Source organism: Sceloporus occidentalis, unplaced genomic scaffold, assembly GCF_023333645.1.
Source record: "Sceloporus occidentalis isolate IW3139 unplaced genomic scaffold, rSceOcc1.0.p SCAF_5, whole genome shotgun sequence".
Classification (NCBI taxonomy): domain Eukaryota; kingdom Metazoa; phylum Chordata; class Lepidosauria; order Squamata; family Phrynosomatidae; genus Sceloporus; species Sceloporus occidentalis.
In genome coordinates, this window is record NW_028316985.1 from 175,628,902 (window position 1) to 175,649,554 (window position 20,653).

The 20,653-nt window shown below is 40.5% G+C and overlaps 1 protein-coding gene across 1 annotated transcript; it reads left to right on the forward strand.

Moving 5' to 3' along the window:
- Positions 1–6,364: 6,364 nt before the first annotated feature.
- LOC149313184 (placenta-specific gene 8 protein-like) lies at positions 6,365–11,334 on the forward strand. Its single transcript, XM_089527117.1, has 3 exons — positions 6,365–6,473; positions 10,883–11,007; positions 11,230–11,334. Exons 1-3 carry the CDS (start codon positions 6,365–6,367, stop codon positions 11,332–11,334), a joined length of 339 nt encoding a protein of 112 aa, XP_089383243.1.
- The last annotated feature ends 9,319 nt before the right edge of the window (positions 11,335–20,653 follow it).

Sequence of the window (20,653 nt, forward strand, 5' to 3'; positions counted from 1 at the left end):
ATCAATTCATTCAAGATGTGGTGCTGGAGAAGAGTGCTGAGCATTCATTCCCTGGACAGCCAACAAGACAAACAAGTGGGTCCTAGAGCAGATCAAGCCGGAAATCTCCCTGGAAGCTAAGATGATAAAACTGAGGCTGTTGTACTTCGGGCACATCATGAAAAGGCATGACTCATTGGAAAGACAATAATGCTAGGAAAGGTGAAGGGATGTAGAGGGGAAGGCTGCATGCTAGATGGATGGCCTCTATTAAGAAGGTCATGGGTATGACTTTGCAAGAACTGAGTAGAACAGTGGAGGACAAGGAGTCTTGGAGATGTCTCATCCACAGGGTCGCCATGGTCAAGATCGACTCGAGGGCAGTTTACAACAAAAAATGTGAAATTCAACCATTATTTTTAAACTACTAGTTATTGTTGTTTTTCCAAGGTTCCAGAAGCTATTAATTGTCATTGTACTTACAAATTATAAAAAGTAGTGACACTTTCCTATTGAAAGTAACTATGCTGTCTTTGGTTTTAAAACAACTAAACGCAGCAAGGCACAACACAAACTATGGAACCACGGAGTAACTAGAAGGATACAGTTACCGGGAAAGACATTTAGAGGTATGGGAAAGACACTTCTTGGCCTTAAACTCTCAGAATCCTTTAGCCTGGATGGGGGGTAGCCATGCTAGCTGAAGGAAACTGGAAGCTATATTGCAAACAAAGACAAAACAAAACCAAAAAAAAAACAAAAAAAAAAAACCCCAACTTTTCCAAGTGCTAGAAGTTTAGGTTATAATTGTAATATAGCTTAGTTACATCTTTGTTAATGGGGAAATGAATTAATTGCACAAGCTCAAAAAGAGAGAGATTGGATAGGGTTTAGGTCAGGAGAGAATGTGGGTAGATGGATGCCCACTAACTTTCTACCAAAAAACAGTTCAGGAGGCTAACAAAAATAGAATTCAAATAAAACCAAAATGCTAAATTCTAAAAGCAAAGGGAGTAAAACCCACAATAAAAGAGTTAACCAGGACCCAGAAAATTAGATTCTGTTTAACAGACCAGATCGCATGTGTCTAAAGGCCTGCCTAACCAAAGATGTCTCCTTCTATATAATTTACACTCAGGTCCTTGGGCACATTTACTCCAACCGGCCAGAACTAGGCTGGCAATTGTCACCCAGAGGACATTTTCATTGGCCATCTCTAGACTGTGGAATGACCTGCTGGGAAAGATTTGGCAACTAATCATGCTGTCTGAATTTTAAACAGTATTAATCTCTTCCAACAGACTTACCCAATAGATTTTAAGCTACGAATTTTAAATCAGTATATTTTAACCTGGGTGATTTGAATGTATAATAGTTGTTTTAATCCTATGTTTTGTGTGTTTTAACCTATGTGTAATGGCCAGTTATATATTTTATTTAAATCTATGTTGTACCCCACCTTGAGCCTTGGGGTGAGGTGGGTAAGAAATAAACATTTATTATTATTTGCTTTCCAGTGGAAGGACAGCAGGAAGAGTGAAGTAATCCTGCTTGGAATCTAAGAAGGTCCTCTCTCATGTGCACACCAAATGTCTTCCGGAAAAAGAGAAGGGCCTTGAACAGGATGATCATCCTTATAAAAGCTCAACCACAAAAATACTAGATGCTTAAATACTAAATGCTAGATGACTAAATTGAGGCTGTTGTACCACATTATGAGAAGGATAATGCTTGGACAGGAGAAAAAGAGGTACACTGCAAAAAAGATGGAAAGACTCAGTCAACGGTCCAAAACACACTGCAGAAATAATCCATTTCAAGACCATTTTAAGTGCCCTGGCTCTCTGACGGAGAAGGCTAAACGTCTCACAAAACTACAGTTCCCAGAATTTTCTAGCATTGATACAGGGCAGTTAAAGCGGATTCAAACTGGATTGTTTCTGCAGTGTGTTTTGGGCGAAGGAGGCTAAGGGCAAGAGCCTGAGCAGAGCGGTTGAGGACAGGGGGTCTCACTCATGAATCGAACTCAACTCAAAGGCATACAACTGTATGAGTATCTTGATTGGAGAGTATGAGGTAGTGGTGTTTTTGAGCTAAAATAGTAAAACCGTATACGTAGTTCTATGTATAGTGAAAGCTGAACAGTGAAGAAAGCAGATAAGAGCTGGTAGGGACATAGCCAGGATTTTAGGAAGGGGGGGGGGGCTCCAGACTAAGTGCTACCATTATAATGGGGCTTGGATGCAGTGGCGCAGCAGCGCATGCCATTCATTTTTCTAATGGAAGGGGGGGTCCGGACCCCACGGACCCCCCCCCCCGGCTACTTCCCTGGAGCTGGCATCTTGTTAGTAACATATGCAAGTAGAAGTTGCATGCACAATACTCAGAGTGGTTATTGTGCAAGAGCCAGTATTCAGCTGCCAGAAGTAGAGTCTGCCTGAGTGATGGTGCCCATATGTGCCCATCATTTAGCATTGTGCATGATCATTGTGCAACAGTGTCCATTCTTTATCATGTGCTGCATGAGCTTGATATAACTCTGCCGGTGCATATTTACACAGCAGTATGATGATACATGATTTTTAAAAATTTATAATGTAAGCTGTTTTTTCTCCATTTGGGAGAAAAAAATGAGATAATAAATAAATAAGTAACTTGGATAAATAAATCAACTCATTTGAAGTGTGGTGCTGGAGGAGAGTTTTACAGTTGCCATGGAGTGCTGAAAAGACAAATAAGCCCAAGAGCAAATCAAGTCTGAACTCTCCATAGAAGTAAAAATGACTAAATTGAGGCTATCATACTTCAAATATCTCATGAAAGGATGTCACTCGTTAGAAAAAAACCATAAGGCTGATAAAAATGGAAGGTAGTTGGAAAAGAGGGAGACCACACTACAGATGGATTGATTTAATCAAGGAATTTGCAAGAACTGAGCTGGGTTGATGGCTGGGGCTCTTGGAGATTTGTCAATCATAAGGTTGCCATTAGTCAAAGGCAACTTGATGGCAAATAATAACAATAACAACTGTGTTGCTTCAATGCAAGCAACATAGCTCAGCAGTAAGGCATAGGCATAAAGATGAGTCATAAGAACCTATTTTAATTTTCAATTTATTTAATGTTGTTCCTTTCAAATTGGATTTCTCACAATAGCAAACCTGCAGGTTCGACATCTCTAAATATAGAAACACATTACCCTGGAGGCATGTGTGTGTGTAATCTAGTGGTGACAGTGGGACCAAGCCTTTATATTTCTCACGTTGTGCAAGAAGAACAACGTCAGCATCCAACTTACTACTTTGTCATGCAGGACTAATGACTATTTTCGCACATTATCAAGGTAAAATCAAATGTTGTAACCAGCAATTACCTTCTCTGTACATAAATAGCCACTGACAATTTCTGAAAAATATCAGGGCTGCCATGATACAGTGTCAATGCTGTCTATATAAGTGAGGCTTCGGTTAAGTTTCATCTAGGAAAGGAGAACTCTTCTTCAAGAATCAATCAACAAAGAGGTATGTATTCAATGGCGTGGCCTTCCTCCCACCTCCACACCAGTTTTCCTGAAAGCTCCAAGCTTATTTGTATAGATATCGGAAAGGACAATGTTAAATATTTACATCACCAAATTATATTGGGGAAATGGGTATAAGTCACCAGTCATTAGTATTGATTAAGAGCCAGATTTTATGTGTTTTAAGATTTTATTTATCTGTTTGCTTACTTGTTTTGAACAATTGTATATCACCTTGAATTAAAAGATTTCAAGGCACTTCACAAAAACCACAGGTTTACTCTGAAGCTCTTTTGTATTTAGTGGGACATATTCTGAAGAAAGTGCACATAGGATTTCATCCATGTATCCCCTATATAAATAAATAAATTGCAGCTACTCTCAGACTGTTAGCTGTGACTGATGTTTGCTGGATTGTGCCTGTAATGTTCTGTAATCATTGCATTTGTCACAAGCAGGATTGTGTAGAAAAAGTTATTTCACCTTTTCCTTAGCTAATTTACCTTACATTTTTAGCACTGTGTATCAATATAGAAGGCAAATGAATGCAATCAGTGTAATCAAATGTTATATTCTGTACTCCAAAACCCTGTGATAGGTTCACCTTTTCTGAAGTTGGAAACAACTTGGCACACAGAGCAACAAATAATATTATGGTAATACTAAGGTAAAGAGATGGCAAATGGATTATAACTATCCGAATCCTTCAGCTAGCATGGCCATTGGGACATTTGGGAAATTCTAGTCTAAAACAATTAACATTTCTGAGTCTACCCACATTAAATATCATCTTTCCCTCCCTTCTTTCCCCATCCCACATACCCTCCTAGAAAAAAATAATGCAACAAGATGGTAAGTTGAATTTATCTTTTGTTGTTGTGTGCCTTCAAGTTGTTTCCAATTTATGGCAATCCTAAAGTGACCCTATCACAGGGTTTTCCTGGCAGGATTTGTTTAGAGGATGTTAGACATTGCCTTCCCATGAGGCTGAGAGGATGTGACTTTGCCAAGCTCACCCAGTGGGTTTGATGGCTGACCCAGGAATCGAATCCTGGTCTCCAGAGTCATAGTAAAACACTCAAGCTGCTATCTCACACTGAAGCTTAGAAATTTTTCTTTATTACATACTTATTTTCAATCAATAAGCAGTATTTTGTGGGATATTCATATGTGTTACTTTCAGTTAGTCCTAGTTCATTTCCATGGGATGCAAAAGAAATTCCCATTCAACCTTTCTCACTCTGGTACTGTCCTGATGTATAGCACAACACAACACACACAACAAGGTTGGAGGACTTAATAGTTTCATGCCCTCACCTCCAGATGGTAATATGTATGATTTCATTCACTTTAAAGCTAAGAACCTTGCTGCATTTGGGATGGGAACTTGGCGCACTCCACTTAATGGAACCCTGGATCTTTGTCCAAAGGCCTGTCCTAATTGCTTTATATTCTAGATCCAAATCTTGGCATTGAGTCAGGGCCTAGCCCAGGAGCAAACAAAGACAAGCCCTGTCTTCAAAGTGCGTAGATAAGTTTCCAATACAAGCCAGGTCAGGAAGTTTCAGAGGAAATTAGCATCAGGACAGAATACTCATCAGCATTGCATTATCTCTGAATCACTTTTAGTTTCCTAACACAGCACCTAAAATACAAGGTGTGCTAGATCTTGCTAACTTTTTTTGGATACTCTGAACCCATCTTGTACATGGGTGAGGAAACGCAAGTTCTAGGGCTGGAGCTGACTTCCTGCTCCCCTGTCTCAATCCAGCCTTCTTGTCTGCCTCAGGTGGCCATATCTGCTTCTCTATAACATTGATTGATTTTTGCTGGCTTCCCAGCTTTTCAAAGGCATTTCCCTTATTCTAAAACACTGAAATGCCTCTCTTAAGACTTAGCAACTTGCAATGAGAATTTTATGCTGGCACCCTCCCTCCTTTCTTTTCACAGACAAGTAAAGACATTTTTGTTCCAATAAGCATTTGACAAATGACTATATAAGGCAAACTCACTTAAACAATGCTCTGAATCTTGCTAATTGTTGTGCTGAGGTGTGTGTTTAATGATGTATGCTTTAATCTGGTTTACGTTTTTGATTGTTTAATCTCGTTTTAACTTTCTTCTCTTGTGCATTTTTGACAATGTGCTTTTTAATTTGTTATAAACAACTTTGATAAGTGAACTGGGTCAGATTACAAATACTCCACAGTGTTATTGCCTTCATAATTGTTGTGGCTTATCTATCAGTTGGTGGTGACCCTCTCAGTACTTACCAAGGCTGGTCGTCAGACAGAAGGCACACACCCTGCTGCAGGAGTTGTTCTCAAAGCCTCACCTTATTGGTAGAACCTGACAATGTTTATTCTCTGCTGGCATAGCCCTTGCGTACCCAGGGTCTGTTCCATGCCACAAAGAAGTCATCACCAGTTCAGAAGACCATGCTAGTATATATGTGTGAAGTTGGATACGCCAGAGGTCAATCCTGCATAAAGATCATTTCTAAAGCAGTTACATAGTTTTTGGTTCCATCATTAGGCCTTGTGGACCCTCAGTGCTGATTCCCTCTGCTTTGAATCAGTGGGGCTCCATTATAAGTTGGGCTCTGAGTGAACCCTATCCCACAATTAGTTCAGCACCTTGGACAGATCCTTGGACCAAAACCTGGGGTGGATTTGCTACTCCACTGACATTGGAGTCACCAGCCTCCACTGCTATGAACTGTCATCTGTCCCCTGATTCATGTTGTTTACCAGAAGATCTTATCCAATGATTCCTATGTTTGCCCATGACAAAATGCATTTTTCAAAGGAATCAAAATGAGCATTTTTCTTCCTACTAGATTATAACATCTAACCAGGCTTGTCTATGGAAATGACACATCATCCTATTGTCACTCAGCCCCAGGCCCACCGGTACACACGGAGCTTTGAATGGCAGACCGATCTTTGTGACTGTGGTAGCGACTGCCGCATCTGTGAGTGAATTTTTAAGACTTGGGTTTGATGATCTTGTGGAGCTTGGAAACTCCATCATGGTTTCTTTTTATTTATCTATTTACAAAAGCCAGTCTCTTAACATATAATCTACAAATACATATACTCCATGGACCCTACAATAGGGAGGGGGGGCAGGAAAGACTCAGCCCTCTTCCCCACAAAGACTGAGCCTCCTCCAAAAGAGTGGGCAAAATTGGTCCAGGAGACTCCTATATAGTTGATCCTTCAAATCATTTCCAGCTCATAACTCCCCTAAGGTGACCTTATCAGAGTGTGTGACTCAACCAAAGTCACCCAGTGGGTTTCCAAGGCTGAGCTGGGAATCAAAGCCAATGCACTATGCTGGTTCTCAAATAAGGCATACTATTTGTCATTTTTAAAATACCTATTTTTCTGACTCCTTCCCGCTTTTAGTTTTTCAGGGGGGTGGTGGTTTGGCAATCTGTGTGGCCTCCAGGAGGTAAAAAACTGACCCTCAGATTTACCAGATTGCCTCACCCCTGCCTTAATGTGATCAAGAATCAGAAACCAGTGGTTTTTGGATAGTGGGAGAAGCTCTCCCCATAGAAGAAATAGCTGTAACATTTTGGGAGGTCAGGCAGAAAGGTCTGAAAAAGGAGAAGTTCCTGCAGCGAAAACAGTAGCAGCAGGGGTCCAGAGTGTTGCAACCCTCCTCCAAATGGGTGCTAAAGCAGCAGAAAAGCAGGGGATGTGCTGGGGAAACATCTGCCCACAAAGAGGAAGAATAGGCCCAAGATCACAAAATGAGTGTGTAACCTCCTTGTGTGAAGCAAGTGATTCAATTGCTCCTAAAGAGACTAAAGGAGCAGGACCCAAACTTTCAAAGCTCCAAGGGCTTTGGTCCTCCAGGGATCGTGGAAGCTGAAGTCAACAATATCTAGAGGATCAAAGTTGGAGAACAACTGGCCCACACTACTGACTTATCTACCCCTTAGATTCCCTGTTCTTTTTTGCCCACCATAGCTCTACTTCTTTCTGCCTCTTTCCTTTGCTGGTTGGTTTTAGGTTAAGAGAATGTGTCATGAGTAGGATTGCCAAGTGTCCCTTATTATTTGAAGGCTGTGCCCCTTATTGTCCCTTATTTTAAGGAATGTCTCTTCTATAAGGGCTGGCAAGCTTGTACTTTATGTAGAATGAAAGGGAAGCCAAAAATCCATTATTTTGTGCCATGGGCCCTCTAAGAAAAGATTAAGCCAAGTTGCAGGGGCAAGCGAGCAAGCATGCTTGAAATTCACCACCAATACAGATCATTATAGCCTCCATCCCCATCTCCTGTACCTTAAAATTATTGGGTTTTTTCCCCTTGAGCACCCCCAAAACCTATCAAGGTGCATGGGCGGGTGAGTAGAGTACAGTAGCTCTTCGGCAATGTGCCTGGAGACTGCTTTTTTATCGTAAAAGCAATCCTGTAAGGTAGGTTAACTAGGAGACTATAGTTGGCTCATGATGACTTTGAGCTTTATGGAGAAGCTGGGATTTATACTTTCTAATTTTAATTATAGTACTATAATGGAGTACTATAGAATCCTATAAAATTGGAGTTGGAAGAGATCTCAAAGTTCATCTAGTCCCAATCCCCAGCCAGTGTAGGAATCCAGTTATGTCATTGTTAGGCATTGCATAGGCAACTTGCCTGCCATTAAATGTTGAGAAGTAGGTGTGATGGGATATACAGTAGGAATTGTATTGCTAAATTGTGATGATCTCAGATACCTGTTCTGAGATTACTTTAAGACAGGAAAGCATGAGCCAATAATAATAAATAATAAATAAAATCTTTATTTTTACCCTGCCTCTCTGTCAGAAGACAATTGAAGCAGCTTGCAATTAAAAGAGACGACCTTGTCAAGACTGTGCAAGATCCTTTCTCTGAGTCTAGTTGTAACAACAAAGAAAAGGGGCAGTATGGGAAAAAGAGGAAAAATAGGTTTATTGATTATAACTAGTAAGAAGTAAGTCCACCTGGAATTTGAAATAGTGGGCAGTTTAATTCTGCAGTTTTAACACATGCAGGTCAGTTCTGACAGGACCGTCACTGGACCGGATCTATGATTTCTTAATAAAGTGTTTCTAAGGCAGGATACAGACCACCCAAAAAGGGTGGTCTGCTGACGCCTTGTTTTGCTGAGTGAGGGAGCCGCAGCGGACAAACTGTGTGGCTCCCTCACGCCGCAAAAAGAACCCGCAAAAAGCAGGTTCTTCTTGCGGCGCCATTGTGACACCGCAGTGTGCCAATGGTGCACTCGCGGCATCACAATGACACCAGGACATGCGGACGCTAAGTGTCCATCGCGTCAAAATGGCAACGCCCGTGTGTACAGGGCGCCGCCATTTTGACGCCCTTGTCACGGGCTAGGAGTGAGGCACGTATGGGTGGTGTGCCCTCGGCCAACTCCTAGCATGTGACGAGGGCGCACTATAGGCCCTTCTAGATTGTACCTAAATTTTAACCACTGAAGCCTGAATTTCTAAACTTAGTATCTTGCTAGATTTGACAGGCATAACTAATTTGTGTTGCATTCTGTCACTCAAACTCAAATAGGATATAGTTCCTGGAAAGTTACAAAAAAAAGTGAACAAAATAAGAGGAACAGATTTTCTATAAATCCAACCAAATCTTAGATTACAATTACTCTAATTTTTAATCATCATTGTCAAGCCCTGAATGATTAAAATGTATCCACCTTCAATCCATATTAAAACTAGATGTTCACAAAGACAGCAGTTTGTTCACCATATAATTTATGTTGATCAGAATGTGGAGAATATGTTACTCTTAAAGAGAAATTCATAGCTAACCTTTATTTAGTATTTAAACAGAACACACCATGTTAATAGTTACTTCCTGACTGTCAGCCTTATGAATAATGACTTTTGACTGTCCTTTATTGTTGTTTTGAAAACCTAGCAACCCTAGCAGTGAGGCACATGAATCTCTATAGTAAGATGCTCCATATGACAAGTTGCTCAACTTGAAGAACCAAACTTGAAGCGACAGTTTTATATAATCAGGCAGCTTGCTTTTGGTTCCTCAAGCCACCTGGTTCAGCTATGCCTAGAGATGCAATACAGTGTGACACACATACACACATATCTGTGGGGGACACATTCCCATGGTTAACGAACATTGCAGATAATGGCAAATCCCATATTTCTGGTGGACGTTGACCATAGAGTCACAGTAGAGTACCTCCAGATGGCTAGAGATAATTTTTTCCAGATGTAGGTAAGTTAAATTACGGTTACTACATCTGCAGATATGATGGTCATACTGTACATTCTTTCTTTATCCATTATCTGCATGGTGTTGCAGACCAACAAAGATCAGTTCAACAGATTGTCTGGTTTCTGGAGCTCTGCCCTGCTGGGACAGAAAGTAAGTTGCCCAATCTTATAGTACAACATGCAAGTCCTTGGAATTTATCACAGGGGGAAATTCCATGCAAAATCAGGTTTAAATTGAACAAAAATTGCACAATGTCACTGTTAAACGAATGTTAACCTGAATGGAAAATGGAGGGAAAGTAGACAAAAGCCACTCCTTTTTACTTTTGGAAAATCCCAAAAGTAAAAAGGAGTGGCTTTTGTTTACTTTCCGTTTGGATTAACACATGTTTACCAACAACATGTGTGAAAATCAATCCGCTTTTGCGGGTTTTTTCTACCTTTTAAATCTCATTTTTGCACAGGATTTTCCCCATGTCATACACTCAGTTGTCATCACAAAAAGAAATAGCAGCTTCTCACTTATAAGAGAAGGGCTGCATTTGGTGACATTGTTGTGGTTAAGGGACCCTCCATCTCTGATCTCAGAAAGTCTGAGCTTCCATTTGAGGTATCTTCCTGTGGAATGTATCTCTGTACCAATCTTGTACAGCACCTAACCTCCAAGAGTAATTGCAATATATAGTTCCCCGTCATGATGGTAGACATTTTGTTACTATGTAATCCAACTTAATTCACTTAACAAAGCCTAAAACTGATAGTTGTCCCCATTAAGAATACATAAAAGAAATAAACAGTTCCCAACATTTGTTAAAACTAATTAAGGATTTTTCCCCTTAATTAAAGCTGGCAATTTATCCATTTCAGCAAGTTCAACAATCTTCATCAGCCAATCTTCTTCTGTTGTAGTTATTACTTCTTTCCACCTCTGAGCATAAACAATTCAGGTGACAGTCTATTCCAGCCTTACTTGAAGATGCTGGGGATTGAAGCAGTTACCTGCTGTATGCAAAATATGTGCTCTGTTACTGCATGACATCCCCTGAGCCATTACCACTTTTTGTCTTCCTCCAAACCCCAAAGCTTCACCAGAGGTATGAATTTGAAAGAAGGGGTCTATATTTGTATGATCTCTTTCTAGGCCTGTGCGGGACATTCTGCTTCTCTTGCCTGGGATGCCAAATTGCCGATGACATGGAAGAATGCTGCTGCTGCGGTCCAAGTGTAGCCATGAGGACCCGCTACCGGACTTTGTACAGGATACCGGTAATTTACACAATAATCATTGCAGTTCCGTTTTTTATAGAGCAAACTCTTTAAATGATAGTGTAATTCTTTAAGAATCTAGTTCACACTGTGTTTGGTATTGTTACCATAAAGGTCAGCCTGGGGTCTTGATCAGTTATTATACTAATTGATGTTGTAGGCTGGGCACAGTCTTTTTGTAGGTGGCTCATTTGTTAAATTTGTTGTTTTTACTTTCTACAGGGATCCATCTGCTCAGACTGCCTCACTGTCATTTGCTGTGCTCCTTGTAATCTTTGCCAGCTCAAGAGAGATATCAACAGAAGGAAACAATTAGGGATATTCTAGAAAAATTTGTGGTTATCTATAGATTACATATAATGGTTTCTCTCAGTTTTACTAGCAATGTATTACTTTTTGGAAATCTTTTTGCCTGATTGGTTTCCATTTTTGCAAGTCTGTGTTTGTGTTCCTTTTTATTCTTTTCCTTTGGATGACCCATTTTCTGAAGGAAGCCTTCTTTTCTCAGAAAGCTTCCTTGGGCAACCATGATGGTGACCTCTTGGACTTCATTGTTCATATCTCTCCTGATGGATGCTACACATTCTTGCAGAGTTTCTGTTATTGTGACTCTGGGTAACCTCATGTGTTCTGCAGAAATCTGGCCCTCTTTAACTTTTCTCTTCAACTCCCTTTTTACCAGTCCCCTGTTTTTTAAAAGAGCATTTGTGTCTTGATGTGAAATGTAACTGTACTGGCCTTCTTTGGTAATTTTCATATAAATTAAACTTGATAACACTGTAGTAACTGTTTCCAATCAGTTCAATAGCATTTAAGTCTCACAGTGGTTTCTGGGCACCATTTAAAAATATGTCCAGGGTGGCTTAGCTGTTTAAGATATTAAGAAATGCTACCTCTTTGTCGTGACTAGGGACCATTTCACACTACACAAATATAGTGCTGTGATTCCACTTTAACTGCTAAGGCTGCATCCTGTGGAACTCTCGGGTTTGCAGTTTTGTGAAATGCTAGGGGTCCTTTCACAAGACACAAATACTGTACAGCAGGGGTAGGCAACTTTTTTGAGTTGGGGGCCAGGTTGCTATCCCTCAAACAACTGGGGGGCCGAAGCCAAAAAGTAAATAATTAAATAATTTTTTAAAAAAATGAAATAAATAAATAAACCGGGACAAATGTAGGGCAAAATTTTCAAATGGAGGACACTTTTTTTAAAAAGTGGAGGACACGCGAAAAAATTTGCTGATTTTTTAAAAAATGTTAATATAAATGCTTGTTTCTGAGGCTTCTATAGACAATTGCCCCCCTTGCCCGCCACTTGCCCCCCTTGCCCGCCGCTTGCCCCCCCTTGCCCGCCTCCTCCTGATAGGCCAAAGGCCCCACACCCTCACGCGAGAGGCCAAAGGCTCCGGTGGCAATTGGCGGCAGGACCAGGCTGGGGCCGGTCCCAAGGCCTTGCCGGGCCGCATCCGGCCCACGGGCCGCAGGTTGCCTACCCCTGCTGTACAGTACTGTGATTCCACAATAACTGCTATGGTTCCACCCTATGAAATAATGGGATTTGCAGTTTGAGGGGGGGGCGATATTTGAAAATCTCAGCCTGATAGGACTAGTGCCTCATCAAACAGCAAATCCTAGGATTCCGTAGGATGCGGCCACAACAGTTAAAGTGCAATCATAGCACTATAATTGCGTAGTGTGAAAGGGTAGTATGAAAGGGCTGCAGAACATACATGTATCTAGTCTGTGTTTGGGTAACTGAAGTCAAAATATCTCTGGTATTAGAATATTTTGGACCAGGTACAGTCACCCAAAGTAATTCTGTAAAGGAGACCCCCCCTCCCTTGTGAGGTTTCTTTTTTGTTCACTGTTATACACTCTTTGATATACAGAGCAATCACGCCTTTAGTATCTGTTGCATTGTCCTTCCCATAGACTTGCTATACTGAGAAGACCGTATCTCATGGCTTTCCTCTGTTCCATCAGGTTTCCATTATAGCTGCTATACCTATGTTCTGTTTTAAAACCAATCACTCCTGTTCTCCTGTCTTGCCTCAGAGGCTTCCAGCATTAATGTGATGTCCATGACCTATTTCATTTCCAATCTGGGGCAATCAAAAACATTCCCACCCTCATACTCTAGGGATGATTCAACAAAGATGTGAGTCTCACTGTCTCCTGTCAGCTGTCCCTCAGGGTTCAATTTAAAAGCTACTCTAACACCTTTTTTGTATATTACACCTCAGAAGTTTGGCTCCGTAAACATCTCTACCTCTCTCACATCCTCTAGGTCAGCAGCTTCAAAGGAACAAATGTGTTCCCTCAGGGACCTGAAGTTCATTGCACCAAGAACTCCCCCACACTCTACACAGCAGGAACACAGTCACACACAAGACACTTTGCCAACACTATAACAGAGAAAATATAGAATATATAATATCTTTAGGGACAGTAAAGTTACAAGCTGTTAGCTGTAGTCTGAAACATCAGGTAGACATAAGGCACTAACAATAATCTCCTATCCTCAAAGGAAACTGGAAACTGTCATATCATTAAAAAATGTTGGAAGCTATCTATCTATCATCTATCGATTGATCGTATTTACATGCAGTAAACAGACACTATTAAAAGACTCTTCTGCCTAGCCAGTTAATTGCTGAAAGCAGAGAAGGGGCCAGTCTAGCTTCCCATAGGAGACAATTCCAGTCTGGGAGCAACCAACAAGAAGGTCCTTTCATGGGACCTCACCAAACAGGCATGTAACAGTGGTAGAGATGGAGAGAAATCCATTAACTATGAATCTGACAGCATCCTCACTCCTAACCATGATTCCCATAATTCTTTGTGTGGAATAAGAACTAAAACTGCTATGAAACAGAGCCAGTGTGATGTAGTAGTTTGCGCATTGGACTTCAGTTCTGAATACCACGGTTCAAATCTCCACTTGGCATAGAAACCTATTGGGTGACTGTGAACAAGTTAAACTCGCTCAACCTAAGAGGGAGGCATTAGCATACCCTCTCTGAAGTGAACAAATCTTGCTAAGAAAACACTACAATAGGCTCAGCTTGGGGGCAACCATAAATGGGAAAAGACTTGAAGGCACACAACAACAGCAACAACAACAACAATGACAACATAAACTAGTATAAGTTTGTCTGGTAGAGATATCAGACACATCTAATGGTTTGGTCCAATGTTAATGAGTTGAAATTCATATTAAAAAAAATCAAAATGTTAAAAGTGACCAAAAAGAGATGGTATTTCTGCCCCTTTTTGGTAATTGGTCATTCCAGTTGGTGGAAAGCAGTCATACTTTTCAATGATCCCATCAATTAGATCTTTCACAGGACAAAAATTGACAATGGCAAGTTTCTCTCAGATTATGGAAGCAAATGTTCACTGAAATATTGTCTAGTTAGCAGCATAGGCTCAAAGTGTTATTCCTTCAAAATGCCAGATGATATTTTACATGAGATGAGAATTAAGTTGCCTGTTGTCCTAGGCAGGGAAAGCATCTCACATGAGAGATACAGGACCCCTGTTGCCTCTGCTGGTTCAATTACTATTCCTGTTGTTAGGACACAAATATCTTTGGATAGAACAATTGACTTCTAATACTGTATCACTGATAGTGATATTAATTAACTGCTTTGTTGTTGCATGCCTTCAAGTCTTTTCCAACTTATGGTGACCCTAATGGGATGCCATCATAAGGTTTTCTTGACAAGATTTATTCAGAGGATGTTTGCCATTGTCTTCCTCTGAGGATGAGAGCGTGCGATTTGCCCAAGGCCACCCAGTGGAAATCCATGGCCAAGCAGCAATTCGAACCCTTGTCTCCTGGAATTCTAGGGCAACATTCAAATTACTACACCACACTGGCTCCCTAACTAGCTGATATTAATACTAATACAGATAAACTGGGATAAGAGCTCATCTAATATCTACATAATGTTCCTATTTGGGATGGGAAAAGTCCTCATAGATTCCTACCCAGATAATTCACTCTTCTCTTTTGCTGTCTGTCTGAACCAGCCTTAAAATCCCTGACAGAATCCACACATTGCAGCTCTCTTTATCCTTAGCACTTTACATTTTTGCCCAGGTCTTGTGCAGACCAATCCTTGAGCTGCTCCATGGATGTCATGCAAAGCAGAACCACAATCCTACTGGTCCCATTTTACAACAAGAGAACACTGACAGTAAAGGCCAGCTCACATGCTATTATCATGATTTTAGATAATTTGAGATGGAGAGCTCTTAAGACTACAAACCCAATAGGCATCACATAGCTATTCTATCTTTCCTCTTTAATGGATTTTTTGAGATAAGGAAATCAATGGAAGAAGCAGTAGGACAACACGGGAAGGAGACAGATGGAAGACAACATGATGTGGTATCCCTATAAAAGCCCATGCTTGAAGCAGGACAAGTATGGATTTCTACCTGGAAATACCTTCAGTGAGAGACCACACTCTAGTGGCCTCCAGTTCCAATAACCAATGTATAGCCAGACAAATAACGTAGCCTCTTTATCAGCTACCCGAAACCTCTGGGAGAGAGGCATGGGGCAGGGTACTATCAATTTGCTGATGACACCTAAATACATTTCTCCATGCCTTCTACTGTAATGGATAGTGTGCCTCCTCTGAATAAATGCTTGGAAGAGGTAATGAGTTGGATGGGGGAAAAACAAATTGAAGCCAAATCAAAACCATACAGAGTTGCTTATTATTAAGGGTCCTAATATAGGGTTGGAGATGTGTCAACAAGTTCTGGATGGGGTTACACTCCCCTTGAAAGGCTGTGTTTGCAGATTGGGAGTGCAATTGGATCTGTATCTCCAAATGTCAGCCCACAGATGCAACGGTCAGGAGTCCTTATTATCAGCTTTAGCTGTCATGCCAGCTGGACCCCTTCCTAGAACTGTAAGACCTAAAGATGGTAGTGCATGGACTAGTAACCTCAAGGCTGGACTTTTGCAATGTGCTGTACATTGGACTATCTTTGCATCAAGTTCAGAAGCACCAATTTGTTCAAAACATGGCAACTAGATTGATCACTGTGCATCTAGAAGTGAACATGTCACACCAATATTAATTGCCAGTTAGTTTCCAGGCAAAGTACAAAGTGTTGCTTATTACCTTTAAAGCCCTATGTGGTTTGGGTCCAGGTAACCTACAGGATTGCCTTTTCTGTATAATCTGTCCTATACACTTGGGTCCTCTGGGGGACATTTTCTTCAACCAGCCAAGACAAGATAACCAACTGTCATCCAGAGGACCTAAATATATGGGGTGGGTTATATGGAAGGAATTATATATGGGATTATATGAATTAGCCAAGACCAAGAAAACTATATTTAGGTCAACAGACCAGATAACATATGTCAAAGGCCTTCCTAACCAAAGATGTCTCCTCCTATACAATCTGCCCCATACGCTCAGGTCCTCTGGGGGGACATTTACTGCAACCATCCAGAAGAACTAGACTTGCAACTGCTACCCAAAGGACATTTTCATCAGCCACCTTTAGACTATGGAATAACTTGCTGGGAGAGATTTGACAGCTAAACATGCTGTCTGAATTTAAAACAGTATTAAAGACCTCTCTTTTCCGGCAGCTTTATCCAGTCAATCTTAAATTATGCATTTTAAATTAATATATTTTAAATTTATGTCTGGATGATTTTAATGTGTAATGGCCATCTGAATCCTATGTTTGTGTGTTTTAAACTACATGTTTAAATGGTTTCATGTGTTTAGTTATATATTGTATTTTAATCTATGTTGTACTCCACCTCGAGCCTTGGGAAAGGCAGAAATAAATAAATAAATAAATAAATAAATAAATAAATAAATAAATAAATAAATAATCCATCCATCCATCTGTAACATTGCCTCCACCCAGTCCCTGCATTGCACCATGCTCTAGACACAGCTCTTCTCCCTTTGCCTTTGCTCGAAGACCAAATATATTGCCATACCAGCTGTTCCTATTCCAGTTCTGTGGCAACAGCTGCTCTTGCCTAAAGTTGGAATAATGAACAGTGAAAAACAATTGATTGCTCAAGGCCTTAATGGTACACCATGAGACTTGCTGTCACCCAGTCAGTAGTATATCACTTTTTGTTTCCCTTTTAATGTGTTCCTGAATGTACTCTTTCAGTTTTCATTGTCATTTATGAGGAAACTTTCTAATGCATTACATTAACAATTAAGTTAAATGTAATGTTGTTATTTTAAAAAAAAACTAGAAGAAAATTGTTACTGTGGTTGCATTGTTCACACCTAGTGACATTACAGGTGAATTGATTCAATCAAGAAGACCATGGTTCTGAGTTTGCAAGATATGAGCAGGACAGTTCCTGGCCCACACTCTCTCCTACTATATCTATGAATTGAATTGTGGGGCTTGTTATCCAAGGTATCTGGAATGTCCCAGTTTTTCTTTCCTTTTGCCACTTTCCCCCTTTGTCTTCTGCTCATTTTCATTGCTGCAAACTGAGTTCAAAATGCCAAAGTAACTAGCACTCAGTTATCTCAGTGGGGAAAAAGAGGAGGAAAATCTTGCCCTTCTCAGTAAACTCAAGCAAAAGCAAAGTGCTGCAGCCTCACCTTGCTTGTGTGTTTCTCTGCAATAATAACTTCTGACATCTTGGTCACACTCTGATGTTGCTTGGCCACACGTCTCCCACTTCTTACCTGTGAACGCTGGAGGGTATGGCCATATAAACTCACTGGGTGACCTTGGGCAAGTGACATTCTCTCAGCCTTAGATGATGGGAACAGCAAATCCCCTCTGAAGAATCGTGCCAAGAAAACCCTGTGATAGATTCACCTTAGGGTCACCATAAGTTGGAAACAACTTGAGGCCACACAACAAAAAATGTTGTTTTTAGATTTAGTTCCTTTGGGCTCATTAATTAATTATGCAAATAAATTAGAATAAGTTTTTCCAAGCTCTGCTCTAACGTATATGCACACAAACCATTCTGACAGTAAAGAGGGACTGGACGAGTGTCAGAGCATTGTTTGCATCCGGAAGATCCCATTTTCAGTTGGTGACTTCTCTAATAAAAGGATCAAGGTATGGGTGATGGAAAAGCCACTGTCCAGCTAGACTTGCTAGAGCAAACAATTACAGTGTAAACACCATTTATACTGTGCAAGTACAAGGCAGCATTAGGGCTCTGGAGGAGTTCATTGTTGGACTACAAGTCCCAGAAGTCCCTAGCCAGCATATAGGTTATACATTTAAAAAGTAATTTCTTCAACTCTAGCCAACATCCGATGTATGTGTTGACACATCAGTAGCTGATGTGGAGTTGATCTACCACCAAATCCATTTCATTTAAATTTAATGTAATGTAAATTTAATGTAAATGTTCAGTTCTATATAAATAAAACATAATAATAATAATAATAATAATAATAATAATAATAATATACTATGATGGGAAGAAGTTTTCCATATGACATGTTCTCTATTAGGCTTCTGAGAAGACTCTGAAATCTTCTTTTTGTAATTAGCATCCTTAATTGTTGTTCTAATAAAATGATGTTTTAAACGCTGGACTGCTATTTATCAATCACTACCATTCTGTTAGTGGCACACACAGGTGTAAGTTAAATTACTGTTTTGAGGCCCTGCAGAAGCTGATATTCTTTTTCTCACTCCGCAGCCACCAAAGCTCTTCTGGACCTAGAGCCATTGACGCACCTCCGAAAATCATGATTCCACATCTGGAGGACAGAAGGAATCATAGAACTGCAGAAGCATCTGGCTATGTCCCCGTAACCAGATGTAAAATGATTAGTAATTGTCTTAATATGGCATAGGTCTGCATGTTGCATGCTGCATGCAACACTATGCTGAGCCATGCAGAATTGCAGCTAATGTCTAACATCTCAAAAACAACCCAGTCACATGAAGTGTCACAAATCCAGTACCAATAGTAGTATGTGGGTTAAAATAGAGGTACCATATGAGACCACATGCATACGCTGTGCAGTTTGTCAACAGCACCCATGTGAGCCCACCCCTGCAAAACCAAAGCTAAGCAGACAAATGCTAGTTTTGTTCTTCTTACTCTAATAATCTGGCTGCTCTGCTTCCTCAGCTTTCTCCCCCCCCCCCCCCCCACACACACAAATCAGCTATTTGTTTAGCAGTGGTCATGCTGGGGACAAAAAAAAAGTGCACTGCTGAAAGGCATGCTTTTTCTGTCTTTCAGTTCCTCGGACTTTACATAACCACTGAGCTTGTTTCCTCCTGGTGCATAGGAAGTAGCAAGAACTAGACCTTGGGAAAGTTACTTTTTTGTAACTCTTTCTTGGACTACAACTCCCAGAGTCCTTCAGCCAAATTTGTTATTATTTTATAATTCTGAATATCTGATGTCTGAGATTATAATCCTGAAGGTAATTTACACTAGAATAACCCCCCGTCATGCCAGTGGATAAACTTTGAATGGCACTGTGCAAGGAGGTATCTTTTATCTCCCTATACTATACAGGATCAGTGCTCCCAGTGTGCGAGAGCAGCCATGGGGCTTCCAGGCATGACTTTCCTCTTTGGACATTGATGGGGTGCAAGTCTGGGCCTGATCACATTCTATCTGTCCTCATGCACCCTGAAAAGAAGTAGCAGTCTTATGCTGGTGCAGAGGCTAGTTTTTATTTGGTGGGTGTATAAAAGCAGCCAAAAACTTCTGGGAATGGGAAGGGCAGCTGTGAAAGAACTGCGAGTTTATCAAACGGGACGGGAGGCTCTCATTTCTAAAGAGAAGATAGCAAGGTCAATTTGAAAATTCATGCAATTACGTGATTACTTATCACACCTTAAATTCACAGTAATGGCCTCCCCAAACACGACCCAGATTCTGTGTAAAGTAAGCCATCACATTGGTAGGTTCTTAATTGCGAATTGGCACCCTTGCGCATGCTCAGTGAGACTCCAGGCACATCGTGAACTTTTGCACAGGATGATGTGGTATTAGTAGCAGTCAGTAATTTCTGCCCTATTGTTCTGCCATAGTATATCCTAGGGTAGTGTACATTGAAATCGTTAATAGAATTAGTTAATAGAAATAGAATTGAAATAGTTAAAGAATTCCCATATCTAGGTTCAAACACTGACCAGAACGGAGACTGCAGTCAAGCAATAAGAAGACTAGGAATGGGAAGGGCAGCTATGAAAGAACTGGAAAAGAGCAAAGACATACAACTGAGCACTAAAGACAGAATCATCCAGACCATTGTGTTCCCAAATACCATGTACGGATAGTGAAGGAAGAAGACAGAAAGAAAGAAAATCAATTCATTTGACATGTGGTGCTGGAGAAGAGTACTTAGGATCCCATGGACATCCAAGAAAACAAAGAAATGGGTTCTTGAACAGATCAGACTCTTCTACTTAACTAGCCTTTCTAACTCTTCCTTGGTTATTATCATACATCTCCTCTAATCCTATTGCAATTTCATTATTATATATTCTGCTTCTACTTTTGTTATTTCTTCCGTATGTTTGATGTTCTTGCATTTTCTACCTTGAAAGAAATTGCATCTCTATTAATCAAGAGTTAGAGTGTGGAGATTATTGCATGCCTCTTTTTGCCCGATCCAGGCACGGGCTGGACATGGGT